Source organism: Charadrius vociferus, unplaced genomic scaffold (genome assembly GCF_000708025.1).
Source record: "Charadrius vociferus isolate BGI_N301 unplaced genomic scaffold, ASM70802v2 scaffold244, whole genome shotgun sequence".
NCBI lineage: Eukaryota > Metazoa > Chordata > Aves > Charadriiformes > Charadriidae > Charadrius > Charadrius vociferus.
In genome coordinates, this window is record NW_009648822.1 from 5,594,698 (window position 1) to 5,613,840 (window position 19,143).

The following is a 19,143-nucleotide window of genomic DNA, read 5'->3' on the forward strand; positions in this document are numbered from 1 at the left end:
AAATGACTCTTGCTTTAGAAGGGCTTTTTCTAATCAGAGAAATCTACAGAACACAACATTGAGATAAAGCAGTTATGTCATGATTATGCTGTAAACTTGAACTAAATCCAGAAGTCTAAAAATATACCAGTCCAGTGAAATAATTTCAGTTTAATGTATGGGGGGAAAAAGGCAAATGTCTAAAGAATATGCTCAAGATCAAGATACTATTCTAACTCCTAATAATAACATTAAGGTTGATCTGAGATTTATAATAATCTATGAGATTATATGGTTAAAACACGAGTACCACAAAGAATGAAAATATTCCATTAAACTCAAAGAACTGTTCAAATTTGAAAATTTTTCCTTTAATAATCATGAAAAACAGGGTTACTGCTATAGATATAACTGGCACACACTCTTGGGATTTCTGTGTTTTTAATGGAGATGTTCTCTCAGGAGACTGTATCAGAGTCTCACACTTGGAAGAAAATATTTAAAAATTGCTGAACACTGAAAACATACTTAGAAGTTACACAACTTATTAAAAATCCATAACTGATCTTAGAAGTAAAAAACACCGAAGAGTGCTTTTTTTTTTTTTTTCTTTAACTAAAATTCAGCAGCAATACAAGATTGCATTTTTGGTTTTGGCATATTGTGACAAATACATGGATTCAGAGAAAATAGCATTGTTCATTTCTCTGCTGAAGAAAGAAAAACCCAACATGTGCATGCATCAGCATTTATGTATGTTGTAACAACACAGGGTACGAGTATCTGGAGCTTTAGACTACTGCACTTTGTAGGATGCATTTTCCACAACTGTTAAGTAGCAGTGACTCCGCGACCACTGGAAAACATCCTATTCTTTTCCTCTTTCACAGCAAAGAGAGCCAACAAGGAGTTAATGCCATTAACAAAACCTAATGCTAAATTTTGGTGTACCTGCGTACATCTTCAAAATCACACTTGTTTGCACACAAGAAGCGTATGTGTGTGCACGCATGTGTAAACTGCTAGTCCAATTTTTCTAGTGAAGTCTTAGGCAAAGCCATCCAAATCTTGTGCCTTTATTTATAGATACATATCGAGAAAAGAATAGATCCTCAATTTCAAAGGCTGTTGTTGCCAATTGTGTTTACAGATTGCAGAATATCATGACAAATGTACAATGTGACAGCAGAATTTTTTCCTATGACTTATATGTATAAAAGAGCCATAGCGAACAATTGTCAAACAAGAAAAGCCTTTTTGAACAGCCTCCTTACCAATTATATTTGTGACTGTTTTAGTACATCTTAGACACTTTCTTTTACTGCAATAATGTTTGAATTCTCTCCCATGAATAATGACAAGAATGGCAACACTGCAGTTGATATTTCTTTGAATTTGTACGTCAGCCAAGTGCGTTTGCCTGTGTTCCTGCTATGTCTCTTAGTCTTCAGGGAACACATAAGCGATTTTTACTTGCTGATTTGTTTCTGCATTTCAAGTGATCTCTAGCTCTTGATTGCGTTAATTACACATTGTCTACACTCTCAACCTGCTTTCTCAGCAATATGAAGAGTACTGCAGATCTTTTTTGCTTAATGCTCACAGTCTTTTCAAGAACTATTCAAAGTAAGCTTTCAGACCTTTAAATGCTCAGTGTGCCATGCCACAAAGGAAAGGTTAAAATAAAGTCTATGACAATGTACAGCTGGAAACAGAAAACTGCAAAAAATGCTTTTGGAATTTTTTCCTTTAGTTGGTCCAGGCTTTTTACATAAGCTAAAGGAAGTAGTTTGCAAAATTACTCAGATTTTTTCATTATAATAGCAGTAAAGGTTAAATGGAAAGGAGGCGATAATTGCAAAGAGCCAAATGTATAATTTTTCAGACCATCTGTGAACGGATAGTTGACTGTCATGAAAAACAAAAATTGGCAGGATGCATACCAGTCAACAGAAAATCTCTGAACAAAACGTCCATCTCATAAGCAGCTTCCAGACCATTTACGACTGGGCCACAAATCAAGCAAATCAATAGTAGCATAAACAAATATTAATTATACAAGCAACACAGGCTCAAGGGAAAAAAATGAAAGAAAAAAAAAAACACAAAACATTTCTCCCAAAACTTCTCTCCCCACACCACGCACACCACTAGGTGCACCAAATGCGAGGAAGATAATAGGGAATCTAAACAAACCTGCCCTCATTACGAACCCAGACCTTTTGGTCAAGCTTCCTACTTGCAACATCAACATACAACCTGCTAGGGCTGGTTTCGTGCGTGCAGCGGTCAGAGCTTCGTTCCAGCTTCTCTCCTCCTCAGCTCAGGAGAGCAGAGGGAAATACCAGCTAAAAGCTTCCCACAGAAGCTCAGCTAAACCACAGCAAAATACATATTCGACACATCCCATCCAATCCATTGCAGTAGGATTGTGGTGACCCATTTGGGGGTGAGGAGAGGAACAGAGACTGTACCGGTCTCCCTTCTTAGATGAAGAAATAATTTTTTTCTCAGTGCCAGTTTGCTTGCACATGTCTATGAAACACAGAGCTGTCCCTGCAGCTGCTCAGGTCTCAGTGCTATAGGTCAGGAAACACATGGTTCACAGTGTCATAACTCAGGAAATGTCCACTGCAAATACTTTTTTTCCTGAGTAGTCAGCTTCTCTAATGAACTAGAATAAGAAATTGATTTAAGAGAGAGGAACACATTAAAAAAGGGGATCCTGAATTTCTGCTAAAGTGAAAAAAAAATAATAATTTTCCCCTGGTTCTAATTCCCAAGAGCAGGGATCACTTGAGACAAAACAAACCCTCATCTTTAAGTCATTGTTTTAATTCAGAGTTATTGCTCTAAAAAACTGCAAGTGGAGATTCAACTCAATTTGAACGTGAATGTTTAGCCAGTTATCTAAAATTGCTAAGCAACAATTTTGTTAAATTCAAAGGGCTCCTAATTCAGGAACAAAAATAGAAGTCTATTCAAATGTCTACAGAGTAGGTGAATATTCAGAGGAAAGAAATAACATTCAGGGTTATTGAATTAGAAGGCAGATTCCAAACAAATTAGTTTTAATCTCTATTTTCATTTTGCTACTGATTTCCCAGTAAAATATCCTCTGGCAGGAGAAAACATACGCAAATGTCTCATAAAAGCCGCCTGGTGAAGGAGTGTTAAAAACGCAGCCTGGAACAGAATGCAGATTTGCCACTCTGTTGGAGCATAGTCAACAGCCCCCGCGGACCCCACACATCACACACCCTGAGCCCCCACACCAGCCCAGTGGGCTGGTCACTGGCCACCTCTGCTTTGGTAATAACATCTGGGCAACTCCTGACAATGCTCCAGCCACCAGGAGTAGGAAGGCTGTTTGGTCTACGCCAGCGGTTACTTGTCACACAAATTTTTGATGGAGAACAGTGCCAGCTGTAGTATAAGTCAATGAGTACTTCCCACCTGGAGGGTTTTTTTTTAATTGAAATGGAGAACTCCATGGAAGCTCAGTGTTCAGGTCTTAGTGCTTCTCAACTCTCCCTGAATCTGCACAAACTGGTCTGGAAATCTCATTAAAACATGTTCCCAAGGGGGAATTAGTACTCATTTTCCCCATTCCTGGCTGGAGCCATTAGGCAAACAAAAAGGACAAGTAAAAACACTTGGCTGTACTGCATAAGGGATCTGGGGAGTATAACAAGTCCTGCACCAACTCTTTTCTTTCTTGGAATTAAGCACCTTAGATCCCTGATAGAAAGGGCAGACTGGGGAGGGCCACACCCAAGCAGGATTGATAAGCATGCCTGGAATGATTTCACCGATTTGATGATATCCCATATCTCTGAAAAGACGCTAGATGCCCGCAAATTCAGTCTTGAATTTCCTTGTGGGAACCCGTGACCTGAAGCACAGTTAAAATCAAGGTCTGCTTCCTACTGCTTAGAAACAGTCTCCATGAGAATTACAATCCAGTTGTGCCAATTTACTCCTCTGAAGAGCAGTCCCACTGGGATAAGCTGCAGGTACAAAAGGATGAAATTCTTTGCATCTTGATTATTGATTGGAGTATCACCATCACAATTTTTTTCTTTCAGGTCTGGATTCATAAGGAAAGAGTTTCACAGAGCTTTTCCAGTACAGGGAATGAGATGTTGTAACCCAGAAAATTACTGGAGTGAAAAATTACTGTAATTATTACTAACAGCAATGTTTATGGCACCATACTGACTATCAGCTAGAAAGAGACACACATTTTCTGCTTTTGCTTTAGACATGGACACTTATGTACAAAGCCAGAAGGAAATATGTACCTTTACAAAGGTTAGCTTGTAACCACTGATATAATTTGAAGCATTTAGTACAGCACAACATTATCCGGCTATCCCCATAACGTAGAATCTGTCTTGACATCACCATCAGATACCGCTCGCCTTTCACATAACATTCATCATAGCAAGGAAAGCCTGCCCTCTCACAACAGAAAAAAGAAAGTTATAATTTCCCTCGCTAACCTCACTTAATTCTAATCTTTACCAAATTTCAAACTAAGCTGCCTACTCCAGAATTTCTGTCTCAGGAACATAATGGTGTAATGCCATGTTATTATTCCTCTGTTCAGAATTAGGGAAATACTCCCTGAGCAGCACAGCTGATATCCTTGAAAGGGGAACTATATACTCGCATCAAGCTGCCTGCAATATGGTGAGAAAATACCGTATCTGATTAAAGCGTAGTGTGTTTCTACATGCTTTTCCATTTCAGGGATCAACGGGATCCCACTGGGAGTCTATGCTGCCTTCATTATTTTCTATGGTACATCTCCACATCGCAACCTAAAACAAGCTAAGCAGCTCTTGCTAAAAACTTTCGTTAAACTTTCTCATGCTAATTTTGGCCTTCTAAAATAAGTAGTTCGTCTTAATCAATCTGTGCTTCATTTATCAGAATGGAAAGGCCTACACGTGACCCACTGTGTAATCTTGACCCCTATGAAACATGAATTATTACTTTTAGCTAATTCTTATCTATCTAATATTGTGACAGTAATCAAGCCGGGATAAACTGTGTCAGGCTGAGAGCTCACAGGACTCATCTGGCTCAACTTCAGTGCTTATGAAGCTGTCAAGAGATGTGTCATTCTGGAAACCATAGCTGTAGTTTACAAAAGTCCATTTATATTTATTAATGCTGTTACAGTTAGGGTATGCTATGGCAGACAAAGTCCTACAGCACTTCTGATGAGATAAGGACTTTCCATATTAATTTGACTGACTTCTGAAGTTCACAATTTCACATCAATCACTGACTTTTAAAGTCAACACTTTCACATCAGTATTTCCCCACTGCATTCCAGAGGTTTGGCAGCTTTAGATCAGAAGTGGTCAAAGTACAGAAAGGGCCTACGATGTTTTATCCCAGGCAGTGATTACGAATACAAAAATAGCCAAGTCAAAATAAATCAGACATTTATACTGTAAAAAGATTACACACTTCTCTGTACGTCTTTTCCATCACTAATGTTTTAACTCATGCATATAATTAATGCACTATCGCATAAGTGATTATTAGTGGAAAGTGGCATATAACCAAGTTTTTACACACAGTATAAGATCAGGAAAGGAATTTGAGCCCTCCGTAGACAGTGATGTGACTGCAGGACCGTCGCTGCAGAACTCACAGACTGTATGAGATCCATTGCCAACAGTGGAAACTACTCAGTGGCACTGCGTGGAAGTTGCACCAGGAGGAACTTTTCAACAACCAGGCGTATTAAATTGCTTTGAAGGAAGATACAACTTGCATTTAGCAGCCGTTGCCAGCAGATTAATGGAGCAGCTTTTGTGCTTGCTTTGCTGAGGATGTGCTGCAGCTGCAAAGGACTGTCTGATCACTTCTGCAGACAGATTGCAAGAGCTATGGAAAAGCAGATGATACCAGAAAATGGTCTGGTAAACAGGCTGATCAGTTTTGCTAGACTAAAACCAAGGGCAATTTAAATTAAGATTGCTTCTCCGAACCACTGGAGTGGATCTGTGAAAAGGGAAGGAGCTGGTTGTACTTTCTCCGCGTAGGAAACTATTTGCAGGCTGACTGTTTGAGAGATCTTTTGAAATGTTCTTTGGTAGGGTACAAGCTGCATAATGCAGAAGCTTTAGAAAAAACTCTCTCTCCTGAACAATACTCAGGTAAGTAACTCACATCAAAGGTAATTTAGCACTAGAGATATGTGCAGGCAATTAATTGAAAGGGATAGTATATCAGCCATTCATTTTTGTGTAGATGCTTCAAAGCTTCAAGCTGTTACTTTAATTGCTCCTTTAAATCACTAAAATCGGAGAGAATAAAACCATCTTTCCTCTTTGCTATCATGGGGCAGATTTTCCTACGTGCAAATCATATTTGTCAGAGATACTCCCCCAAAGACTCTTTTTTCCCTACTTCTCTCTCACTCTCTCCTCTCCCTTTCACATGTGTTTTAAAAAACAAATGCTTACACTAAAGAAGCCAGGCCCTCCTGCCAACCACAAGCTTCCATCCCACTCCCGTCCTCTCCAATAATATGTCACCTTGGTCTTGTGAAAAATGGTACATTCTCTACAGCACGGATCGGCATGCTGTAGGAGGAGGAAGGCAGCTTTGAAGCATGCGGCACCCTGGAAATACTGACGTACCCCGCTCAAAATCGGGTGACAGAGCTGTTGAAATAAAGCTGCTATGTTCATGAGGGAACAATCCGTTTGTTTGGGTTTAAGTATTTGCTTCTTGTCTAACATTCATTTTCCATGTTGGGAGATTTTTGGTCTCTAGTTTGAGCTGACGAAGAAATAAGCTTCTCAAAGCTCTTTCAGTATATCTGCTAAGAATATAAAAAATATAAACAGTATACAAGATCAGTTTAGATCCTGAATTTAAACTTTTGTCAAAACAACATCCTTGAAGCCCATGTTCAGTAGAAATGTTTCAAAAGAAAACCATCAGTTTAACGTTACTTATTTTTCTTCAAGTTGTGCTAGACAGCAGAGAAGAATTTTGTATGTTTGCTAAGCTTATGTAAGTACTTTTTACTTTATTATTTCCAAAAACAACACAGCAATATTAGCAATATTGCTAATTTGGCTTCATCCATACACCTATTCAGAGATTTTAAGTAAAGCTTGAATCTCTTCTAGTCACACAGAGCACTGTCACAGTTTATGAGTTCTAAAAAGTATAGGGACCTTATACTTGCACACAGAGCAAGCAGTTTCAGTAAATGAACACCAAAGGACATTTTACATTTTCTGTAAAAATCAGTGCAAGACATCTTACTGATACTGAAACAGTGCTCCGATTCTTTGCACAACAGACATAAATAAAAAGTTAAGGAGAAAAAAAAGTAATAATATGTTTTAAAGAATTGTACGAAGATAAACCAGGGACATTTGCAAATTCTACAAGCTGCAGATGGAAGAAATACTTTTCCATATAAATTTTTTTTAATCTAGTGCTAGGGTTTGTGTGGGTGCTGTATAGATTGTGCTGCTGTTACTTAATTCCTGTAACATCTGTAGGATTTTTTGCAGGAAAACTACAAATGACTAGTGAGTATTTTGGCAGGAGGTCCCTCTCCCACGTTACCAGTCTCACTCCTTTTTTTGACACTGGCTGTGTGACAGATTCTCAGAGAAGAGAAGGAAATCACTCCTGAGGAGACATGGGGCTCACTGCAGCTCCCTGGAGTTCTACTTAAGGACTACCTCTCGTTGCAAAGCTAAAAGAAGAGATCAGCAGGACATTCATTAGGATGAGACCTTTAACATTAAAATTTTTGTAGGAACTTTTCTATATTGTAAGGTAGACATTGGAGCAGAGCTGCTAGATGACCTCTGTGTTGCTTTTGGAAGCTGTCACTGATTCAAGCATAAATCAAGAACCAATTCTCTAGAGGTATATGAACAGGGGGCAAAGAAACAGATCAGTTAAGCGATGCCACTGAGCAGGCATATGTTTGTGATTGCTCAGAGCTTATCTACCACTCTGAGAAGCATGTAGGTGACCAGAAGTGCTAGGAGCAATGACAAAGAGTCATGAGAAGGGAGAGAGTAATTCAAAATAAGTAAAGAATACGTGTCCTGGCATCAACAATTTGAGTTTATACTAGTTTACATCCAGTCATGAGAACTGGGTATCTTTCACTGTTCTGGAGAAGGATGCTTGCATAACTTTGTTCTCTTCCCTTGGTGAAGAATGAGCTTTATTGACATAAAAGAAAGCTGTAGAAGACTGGACAATACAATGATTTTACTTGACCATTTCTATGAAAGAATGTGTTAGTACTGTTCTATTTTTATAAACTGGGAAAAGAATGAAGGTGTGCAGCAAGCTATTTATGGTGACAGAGCACTACAACTGCAGCAAGCTATGAGCCATCCAGCCATCCTTCACATCCCTCAAAAGAGAAAGGACGTGTAAAAAAACCAACATGCTCTATTTATCCCTACTGTGCATATTATCATTCATGCAGGCACCAAGCTGTGCACCTGGGGTGCCTTATTTCACTTTCTGTACTTTCACTTCACATTTCTATTTATCTTTATCCTCCTGTTAAAATAAACAAGTAATATGCAAATTTTCTGAAAGAGATAAAAAACATATTTAAGATATGTAGAGATTAATATTTGACTAGACAGATGGACTAAACAATAGGACAGGTAGTACAGTTTAGCATCACAAAAGCAGTAAAATAAGTGAAATCAATGGCCATAAAATCAGTAAATTAAAAAAAAAACTACTGAAGGGCACATGAACCTGAACCATCCTGGTTCAGAGAGAGGTTCCACATACCGCTGGAAGCTCTGCATGCGGTAGAGCAATGCCGTGGTGCCCAGCACCTCCTTTTCAGCAGCTCGTAAACTAGTGCATCATATGGTGCAGTGGGGCAACTCAAGCATGAGATGTAATTAGGGCCCTGCTAGCCCTATGTGTGCATGTCATGTGCGCTCAGACAACAAATGAGCCCAACAGATGAGGGTGCCCCGAAAACACTATCAAGCTCCCTGAAGCACAAGCACAGATCCCCATACAGTGGGGAAGAAGCAGACTGAAAACATTGCCAACATGCACTGCACTCAGGCTGCATCCGAAGGGGAAATTGCACCAATATCTAAAGCAGACCAAAGTACTGAGAAATCTTTCAACTTTGGCTTCCCATCAAGCCACTTGTGGTCATGGAGGCTGCAGACAAGACCAACATAGGCAGTGTTCCCTCAGTTGTTTATCATTAAGATAAGCAAAGCCATCATACTGCTGGGAAGGCTGTTCAGAGCTTTGCATACCTATTAGTAGATAATTTTATCACTGCATGGCGACAGCAATTATAAAATGTTATGGTCAGCACTCTCCACAGGAGATGATTAAATATTCTTCATGTCTGGTTCTGATAGAGTGTATGACTATAGAGCTTTCTGATGAGGCAGAGAATATTCATAACTTCAAAAAAATCTACTAAATACATGTTTGTGACAGGTTCATAAAGTTCCTAAAACTGAACATTACGCTCTTGTGATCATCTAAAGATCACAGGAAGTACACAAGAGTAATAGGAGCACTGATCCATGTTTATCCAGAAATCTTTTTCTCGTTATGTCTACTCACTCATCAAGGGAATGACCACAACTTTACACACAGTGGATACAAAATCCACTGAAATCAACGGTGATGATTTACTGATTTGCACAGAATTTCATGAGTGATTTTGAGACTTAGGTCTTCAAAGTAGTTTCTTGAAATTCCAACACTTATGATGGAAAAGAGGCAGATATTAATTTACAGTTGGACTATGTTTTGTCATACATAATCAAAATGAACTGTGGGTTTTAGTTTGTCAATGTAAATCGAACGTGATTTTGTAGACTTCTAAAAAGTTGCTTTTTATTAGTAACATGACCTAGGACAGGAGTCAATTAGTGGAAGATATTAATATGTCATAGGTACAGAGCAAGCCAGCAAGCAAATTCAAAACTTAAACCAAGTGTTTAAAGTTGCACTAAATACCTCCAGTCAGTAGACAATATAGCTTCTTTCCAAGGAATACACAGTACATGCTTGAAATAATTCAGTTAAGTACACCCGCTCTTATGTTTACCAACCTTGGATATAAAAAGGTTCATGTTCAAAAAAAAATCTTAGTTTGTAAGTGAATACAAAACAATAAAACCAAGAAAGATGTGATCGAGATGTTAAGCAGACTACATACATGTAAAATATTAATCTTTCAGTAATAGGCTGGACTAGAAGTATTAAGGACAGAACACAAGAATTCAACTAACAGATAATGAACTGAAAAAGTGGAGTGACAAATACAATTCTGTCTTACATCAGCAAGAAAAGCTATTGTTGCTTTATACTATGATAGTTCAAAATCTCACTGAATAGTTTGGCAATCTCTTTAGAGTCCACAAAACAGAGGCACAAAGCTCACACGAGTTTCCGGAAGGTATGTGGCACAGTGTGCAGTCCTCATTTGTTAGATTTCATGTTTTGTTCTAAAAGATATTTTTGAGTACATTCTTATCCTTTCCTTCTTTCAAGTAGACATGATAATGGTTGCTGGCAACTCCCCAGGACAGTGTGGTATATAAACAGCCCAAAAGATGATTTTACTCTTTGGTGACATAAATTGCTTCATCAGCCAAAATTTCCAGTCTGCCATGGCAGGAAATGCAACAGCGTGAATGTACCTGAACAGTCTGTCTTAAGCTGTTTTAGTCTTTCTTAGGGGACACTTTCACTTTCAATTAAATGCGTTACATTACAAATATTTTCATATTGGCCACATAAGTGGAAGCCAAGGCTCCAATTAACTATGGGTGCTGTACTGCAATGTCCACACTAAGGGCAGGATTCCAGACTCAAAGCACCAGCAGATTAAAGGAAAAAAACAGTGGCTATTTAGGATTCAGGTAAGTATGTTCTTGAGAAATAATTACCATGTTCTTAAGAAATAATTACCTCTCGAGACCTCGGTATCTTATTGTTATGTCTCTTTTGTACAGCACATTTCTCTCACCTGGTGGACTCCCATGCCCAGCTGCAGCTGTAGCAATAGCAAAAGCAGAAGCAGGAGAAACCGAGCAGTGGCTGTTGTCAGCAGTTTGTACTGTAAAGGAAACAGAGGAAAGTTAACAACTTCTACATACTTTTCATATTTTTCAAGTTAAGCAACTTAAAATCTTCACTGATGTTTATACTTTGTGAACATATAATATTTTCATTGCCAGAGGTCTTTGGATTAAGGGAAATAAAAATATCATAATCATCATCGTGATTTAAGTTTTATTTCCAGGTCAGTATAACTAATGCTGCTATGGAAAAAAATGTCTAAAACACTGCCAAGGTGAGGCATAAGCAGTAACCAACCAGAACAAGAAAAGAATTATTACAGAACCAATGGTGTATAAAATCAACCTAAACAAAAAATCCTGTCAGAGAACTAAGCATATTAAGCAACTTCTGATAACTAGATTCACATATTTTCCCAGGTGACTGCTTAGGATGACTAAAGTTTTGCACAATTTATCAAACTTTCTCTATAGGTAGTACCGTGAACATTGCTTCTGACTACAACTCAGATAATATGGCACTGCTGCCCACAGTTTCTAACTCCCAAATCTTGCCATCTCACCATAAACGTGCCCAATAACAAAAGATTACTATTGGTTTAAAATTAAAGTGTCTCAGCAACTCATTAGCAGTTGAGAAGACTCTGCTCTGTTTCTGTTGCTTTGATACCATACATGAAATAACTGCCTAGAAATCTGGCTTGCATGAGACAGCAGCGTTTTAAGCATTCATGGATGTAGCTCACAGCTCTACTAATGATTTCAAAGTCACGTGAGAGCTATTTGCGGAGCTCAAGCTCTCACTTTTCCTCTTCAATTGAGCAGTTTATTCAAATTTTGGAACGAATAATGTGACACCATCTGTAAATGTTCAGTGTTATACAAAGAAACAGACACAGTCACTCCCTGTTGACAATAATGGGTGCTGCGTATTTCATGATTACATATGGTACCCAAAATATGTCCCCTTAGTAGCTGAGAAAGGTCTGTCAAGCTATTGAGAGTTTTGTGAGAATAGGACTGATTCAATATTAGTCTTGAACTTGGACACATCTTGCTCACGCTATTTAAGAACACTTCATCATACTGAAGTCCCAACATGCTTCCAAGTCTCTCATTATTACTACACAAATCAACTGGAGTAATTCACGTTCTAATGGCTATTTTTTCTTAAATACCTGAAAAATAAAGAGAATAGAAGCAAAACACATTATTCAAACATTATTATTTTCTAATATCCTGCAAAGATTACAGCTACGGTGCTAAACTCTTTAAAGTGACCGACAGAGGCAAGGAACATCAAGTTCTTACCTCCTGGTGGACGGTAGCGGAGATGACGTGGTGTCGAAGGGGATCTACACGGGGAAAGCTCTGTGGTATCCACTGCTGAGGTGCTTTCAGGAATTGTCCGATCCACTGACACAGATTCTAGAACTGCTGCTTTAAAAGAGAATAAATGTTAATACTAGGATGATCATAATTTACAACTCTTTCATTTTTATTATATTATATTATATTATATTACATTATGTTATGTTACATTACATGATATTAAATATATAACAGCTTATATTGATTAACATATCAATGATTCTATTCTATTCTATTTATTGAAGTATTTATCAAGTATAAATGTTCTTTGAAAATCTCAAGAGGCCATAGGGAACTATGGTATGGGGCTTTAAGATACACTTTTTTGAAGCACAGGGTGTAGTCAGATTAGTTTGTCTTAGATATGGAGTGCCTCTGCAGAGATGATACAATACATGAGTGATTCGGGTGTTTACAAACACCAAAAGACAGAAAGTCTGCAAATGATCAACTTTGAACAATCTGAACAGGACCTCATTGATAAAAAAGAACACATATATCAAAGGGGGGCTTCACCAAAAGGTAATGTTTAAAAAATGGCCATTAATTTATAGCACTTAATTCCGTGTTTCAATACCGACCTAACACCACTAAATACCATCTAACACAAAGTTGTTTACATTTAGTCTGTGGTTAATAGTTGTTTTAAACAGTACTGCCTCTGGAACTTGCCATGAAACTTTTACATCAAGACGATTCATAATTATCCTCTGGGTTGAGTTAAAGGACTGGCAAAGTTTTGTACCAACAACATGGGCATACAGAAACTTATATATAAAGAACTTGGTGAAAATCAGCAAGTTGTCAGTTTTAAAAATAGCTTGGATAAGACCGCACTTTAAGTCACTAGAATACACGGTGAAATGCATGTGTAATGTGGATACATGAAATCACAGGTTTTATATGTGCTAGGGAAAATAATCCTTGTTGGACAACTATGTGTAATCAAAAACTGCCCAATGAAATGGCCAAACAGTACTGGAGAGCAGATTACTCCATGGAGGACTTCTTCTATCAGAAGAATAACAAAGCGATGGCAGAAATACTACTTCCAAAATGAGGGAAAATAAGCTGATAAAATACATCTTACATTTTATACGAAAGACAGCTGTGCCTGCAGCATAAGTATTGTATATATAAAAATATATATTAAAAAAAACCTCCGGAAAACAAAAACTTTGAAAGCAAACAACAACTTTGGAAGTGGACGAACAAGGTGGAAATTTCATGTCGTAAATGGACAAAATTCAACCACCATAATAATACCTCTGGGTGAATAGAACTTGTACGGTTATATTGGATTTAGAGTAAGCCATAGTTGTTTTCTTGGAAATCTGGCAGTACCAGAGCAACAGTATTAACTATGATGCGGTGGTGGCTCCTGATTAAGTAGAACTGGTCTCCTTACCCAGAAAACTTTAGAAACAAAAAAGAGCATTACATATGATAGGAAAAGTAGCATTTTGTAGTTCTCCTGCTACCCATTTCCATTCTCCCTGTGAGATTTCATTTTAAACTTACTCCTCTGCCTCAACATACTATATGCAGCTGGGTGACAAAAGAAATAGAGCTATCTAACTGCAAATTCCTCCAAACTGAATGCAAACTGTTCAGCGGGAGATCCCCAAAGGGACTGGAGACACTGCACAGACAGCAATTTAGCATTTATATGAGGTTCTTGCCATTTCCAAACGTTCCTGGTGCTGCCCAGATGACACTTCCAGCTTTGACAGACTGGAACACAAAATCTGAATACCTCTGCAAGAATGCCTAATGCTAACACTAGGCCAAAATAACCTATTCTTTACTAGTTTACTTTACAGTGTATAGCAAAAAACGTTACATCTAAGACTGCAGTTACCTGTGTACAATTCATTTTAATACATGGTCTATATTTTAGGACATGCTGTGCTATCAGATTGATTTGAACGTGGTTACACTAGTGCACAAGAAGAATTTGCCCAGCTTTACATAGTAAATACTATATTTTATATATATAAATAGTCTGCTATGCTATTAATTTAAAAACATCCGGCATAGAGAAATATAATGGTTAAGTGTAACAGCCAACCAGCATTTTATGAAAGCATAAAGCGTGGGCAAGCATAGACTCCTAAAATGCTAAGGCGGCTAACTTGCCTGTTAAAAAGATTTTATGTTAAACAATAGACTACATTCTGTAAAAACAATCACTCTGTGCAATGAAACATAAAATTTCTTACCAGGGCACTTATTTCAGTTTATCAGTAAGGAGTACAAATAATGCTTCAATCGTATTTTTCTTAGTTTATATTTGGTAATTTTTTTTTCTTTCCTCTTGGGTTATATCCATTTTCATTGTTACAGTACTTGCAAGTAAAATTGAGCTACATTTTGCTTACATTTACAGTTCAAATTCCTCAGAATGTAAATCAGGCCATGTAAGACCATTTCTAAACATGAATTTTAGGAATAAAACAGCATTTTTAAATTTCCTCATCTTCTGTTTAATGTAACAATACAAAAAACTACTATATAATCCTATGCCAATTCAGAGGAAAACCATCCCTCCCCCAAAGAGCAATAAGAAACAAGCACATGTTTGTGCATCCTGTGAGATTAGAGCTACTTTCTTGCTTTGCCATCTATATATACAATGATCCCATTCCAGACATCCGTAGTGAGGTTTTCGTCAACTAACTTTAGCCCTCTGGAGGCAGTACCTATTCCAAGGTGCCTTACACGATCCGCAGAGGAAAACAGCCATTTGCACAGGAGCAATTAATCTATTTTAGACATCCACCTTCTGGATGGATAACAAGCAGGTGGTATGAATCTCAAATCTCACCAACGTACCAGGTGCATCACATAAATTATTTGTTTGGATTAGTGATGAAATCTTTCTGGAAAACTAGCCGTGTTCTGTAAACTTGTTAAAGCTGTTAGGTCTTGACATCCCTATTTCTTGTTAACTTAGTATTTTACTTCCCGTAGTAATGGTACAACTCCAAAGTCTTTCACCTCAGGAAACACAACCAGCATCAAATATTTCCTTCTGCCTTTCTCCCTAACACTGTGCTGAAGTGAAAACAGACAAGGCCATTCTGCCAGGCTGCTATTCCCACAAAGAAGCAACAAAGCAGTGGAAAGAGACAACGCATTGCATTGTCTACTAGAGAAGAAGTAGGAGCAGAGTATTTGGTTTCACAACACAGCTTATGGTGATCAGGAGAAGAAAAAAAAAGACATGAGAAACAACTTCTCAGCAGTAATTTGGTAAAAGTCAAGCCTATTTCAGAGATTCCCCTATTTATCAAAAGTAACATTCAGTATTTTGTGGGTATATAATACCTCTTCGAATGCTTCTCCGCAGCTTGTTACAGAGGTCAACGCGAGGGTTCTCCAAGCTGTCCTCTATGGAGCCAGGGCTTTGCTCAGGAGAGGAGGGCCCTTTGCTAAGGTCTAGCGGTACTTTGCTACCCGTTGGCGGTGGGGAGGTGGCTGGGCTGTAGGTCGAGGTAGGACTGCTTGCCACGGATGAAGTAGAGAGGTCAAGGGCACCAATCCTTGAATTCAGTGGTGAGGTCAAGGACAGTTTGCGGGTTCTTACAGGTGAGGAGGTTCTGGAGAGTGACAATGGAGGAGGAGAAGAAAATTTGCGACAGAGATGTGGTGACTTCCCGTCAGCCAGGTACTCTCCTCTGTTGTTTTGACTGGTAGCAAAGAATAACTCCAAAGACCTGAGAGAAAGAAAGCAAAGAATAACTTCAAAGACTTGAGAGAAAGAAACAAAAAAAAAGCAACAGATTTTAGCGAAATCGCTTACAAACAAATTTTGTGCAAATGTGCATGGCACTGCAAACTCTGTATGACACTTAGTTCCCAAAGCCTAGGCAGAAAATTGAGACAGACTTACCTAAAAACGTACGTCCTATTTACAAAGGAAGAGCTTTATTCTTAGATTATTTATATAACAGAAAATCATGGTAAAAAACCTAACAACCAATGACGCCATGGTAATTCCCTAAGAAATCTATGATAAAAGGGAAAAAACCCAGTGCTCACCTGACGGGAATGGAAGTGAAGGGCCGTCTGTATATGTCTGAAAGTTTTTCCAGTACAACAGCTGCAGTAGTAAATATGCGGTAAGTATGTAGGAAAGTATTCAGGAAATCAATACTTAGAAATCGTAAGTCTGTTAGCCGCTCCAAAAGGCGCTCGACACTTGCATAACGGATTTGGGGTACTTTGCAGGAATTCAGTGTTTTGCTGAAGCAGATATCAATGTCATCTCTATGAAGACGAGCGTCGGATCTGCACAAAAATTTAATTTATAACATTTTACCAAAGGGGAAGGGGGATTACGGTAGAGTAGTGGTATCACTTTATCACATAGAAGCAGTAAATACATATGCATAGGAACAGGAGGCAGAATTGTCCCCTCTTTTCTCTTTCAGGCTGTTGTGGCCTGTAGCCCAATATTATTAGAAGCTCATTATAGAATAACAGTGGACTGATTGCAATATTTTCTGCTGCAATCTAGCTTTATCTAAACTAAAGTAATGGACTCCAGCAAAACAAAATTAACCCTTTAGCTAGGCTTCAGGCTTACATGTAAGGTAACACCAAGACTTACTTTTTTTTTTTTGAAAAAAAAAAAAAGAAGGTAACAACATGAAACATCTCAATTGAAAAGCAGAAACTATGGAGAGACTTTGTTTCAGTGAAAAAATATTGAACTAATTTTTGTTTGGACATCAAAACAAAAATCAGTCATTTACATAACCCTACACATGATGGTTTTTTTTTTTCAAATTAAGTTTTTCTTAATTTTATCTAGCTGAAGGCTTAGTTTGTAAAAAAATGGGATGGATACCAAGTAAAGCATCTTTCAACACCGCCTCATCTTTTTGTTAAAAATGATTGGGTTCTCTTCAAATACAGCATCAAGATATTCCACACACTTCTAGACTGCAAAAAAAATTCTTCTTTCTGAAGTTGGGTCCTCAGCAAAGTGGCAATTTTTTTTTATTTCATCCAAAGACATCTGGCTCTAAAAGTCAATGTGTGCTAAAAATCAGATGAGTAAAATCTCAGAAAGAGAACACCAAATTTGTGTCTGTTGTTAAGATCCTGTATGTTTTTTAGAATTAAGATTTCTTTCTCTTGACATTGGGATCAAGACCTTGCTGTACTCTACACTCTGAAAATAGATTAATGTATTTTTAACATTCAGCAGGTAACAGAAGTGTTTGCACACTGGAGAGCTGCTGGAATAAAACTGAAGACAATAAAATGTCTTCTTTGCTGGGATCAAAGGCATGTGCCCTAACAGTGCATTCACAGATGTTATTTCTTTTTCAATTCTAAACATATACAAAGAGAGGAGAGGTAACAACTACAAAAGAGGCATATGAGAAACCTTCATGTACGGAGTACAGCCGAGAGAGAGAGAAATGGCCTAGTGACAGATAACAGTAAGAAAGGATATACTTCTATTTCTGTCCCTATGTTCTATTCCTTAATATTTATATGGGATAATAGTAGGTAAAACTCAGGTAAATACAGGTCTGTAGAGGACCAAAGAGGTGGAATTGTGTTAGAACTGTGGAATCATGTACTGAAAATTGCTGTCAACAAATAAAAATTACTTATTACAATAGATGACTGAAGTAATCCAAGGATGAAGGAAGCAGGTTTATGAATAGTGATCACGCCTTGATGTGATCAGTTAAAATTATGAGAGAAAACAATTTTTTGTCTCAGAAATAAGAGCAACAAAGAGAAGAAAAATTTTGACTGGTACAACAAATCACCTTGGAAAATGATACTTGTCTGCAGTCACCTAAATTTTTAAGACATTTTAAAATATATTCAAAAAAATTGAGTTGTATGACAGAGAAAAGCTAACAGAGAATAAAATTATTCATCTCAAGCATAACTGAAGGCAACTTCACACATAACAGAAAAATCTGAGCTGTGATTGTCTATAGTCCAATACTGTGAATTGAGTTTACCATTTTGAGTTGTCCCTACCATTTCAAGAAAGACATTTGAAAAGATACATTTTGGGATGTAGAATTAATTCCATTCAACAAAAATGGGGGAAAAAAAGAGAAATTAAAAGGTTGTATTTTCCAAATACACATTTTCTTTTGTTAAAACTTTTATTAAAAAAAACCCAACAAGCTATTTTGTTCACTGGGAAAAAAATGCTGCACTTACTTGATCATATGTGGCACTGTGACTTTAGAGTTTTCTTCAAACACTATGGTCATTAAACCATTGCACCTTATATTATCAATGCACTGTCAAAATAAAAATGGAAAACTGTTAAAATCAAAACACAGGGTAAGGGGACTTACTTCCACACTTTTCATACCACTGTAAGGTTAAAGCACAGCTTTTACAGGCTATGGGCTCATTGGTGAAAGGTATTTTCATAAATGAAAAGCAGTGATGCAAGAATTATAGTGGACATGCTTCTCTAGTCTTCTGCCTTTGACTTGGACATCTGCAAGTCCATGCGTTTTTGCCAGCACAGTCAGGGTATTCATCGTACCATCCTTTTTTCCGCACGATTAAGCATTTTGGGTTGAAGTGAAATTTCCTTTGAAACTGAACAAAATAAAATATCTCTAGCATTTACTGAATGATTGTTAAGCTGGAGAAATCAATACTGCAAGAAAGTCAGAATACTTTATATACAAAAAGATACACT

The 19,143-nt window shown here is 37.7% G+C and overlaps 1 protein-coding gene across 1 annotated transcript in view; it reads right to left on the minus strand.

The window, feature by feature from the left end:
- Positions 1-19,143, minus strand: part of RASGRF2 (Ras protein-specific guanine nucleotide-releasing factor 2) — a 156,120-nt gene that overhangs the window by 35,037 nt on the left and 101,940 nt on the right. Inside the window, exons 13-17 of the mRNA XM_009886890.1 lie at positions 18,648-18,730; positions 16,488-16,736; positions 15,774-16,162; positions 12,384-12,512; positions 11,021-11,110 (exon numbers count right to left, since the gene is read on the minus strand). Coding sequence (XP_009885192.1) covers positions 11,021-11,110; positions 12,384-12,512; positions 15,774-16,162; positions 16,488-16,736; positions 18,648-18,730 — 940 coding nt within the window. The remainder of the gene's footprint in view (positions 1-11,020; positions 11,111-12,383; positions 12,513-15,773; positions 16,163-16,487; positions 16,737-18,647; positions 18,731-19,143) is intronic.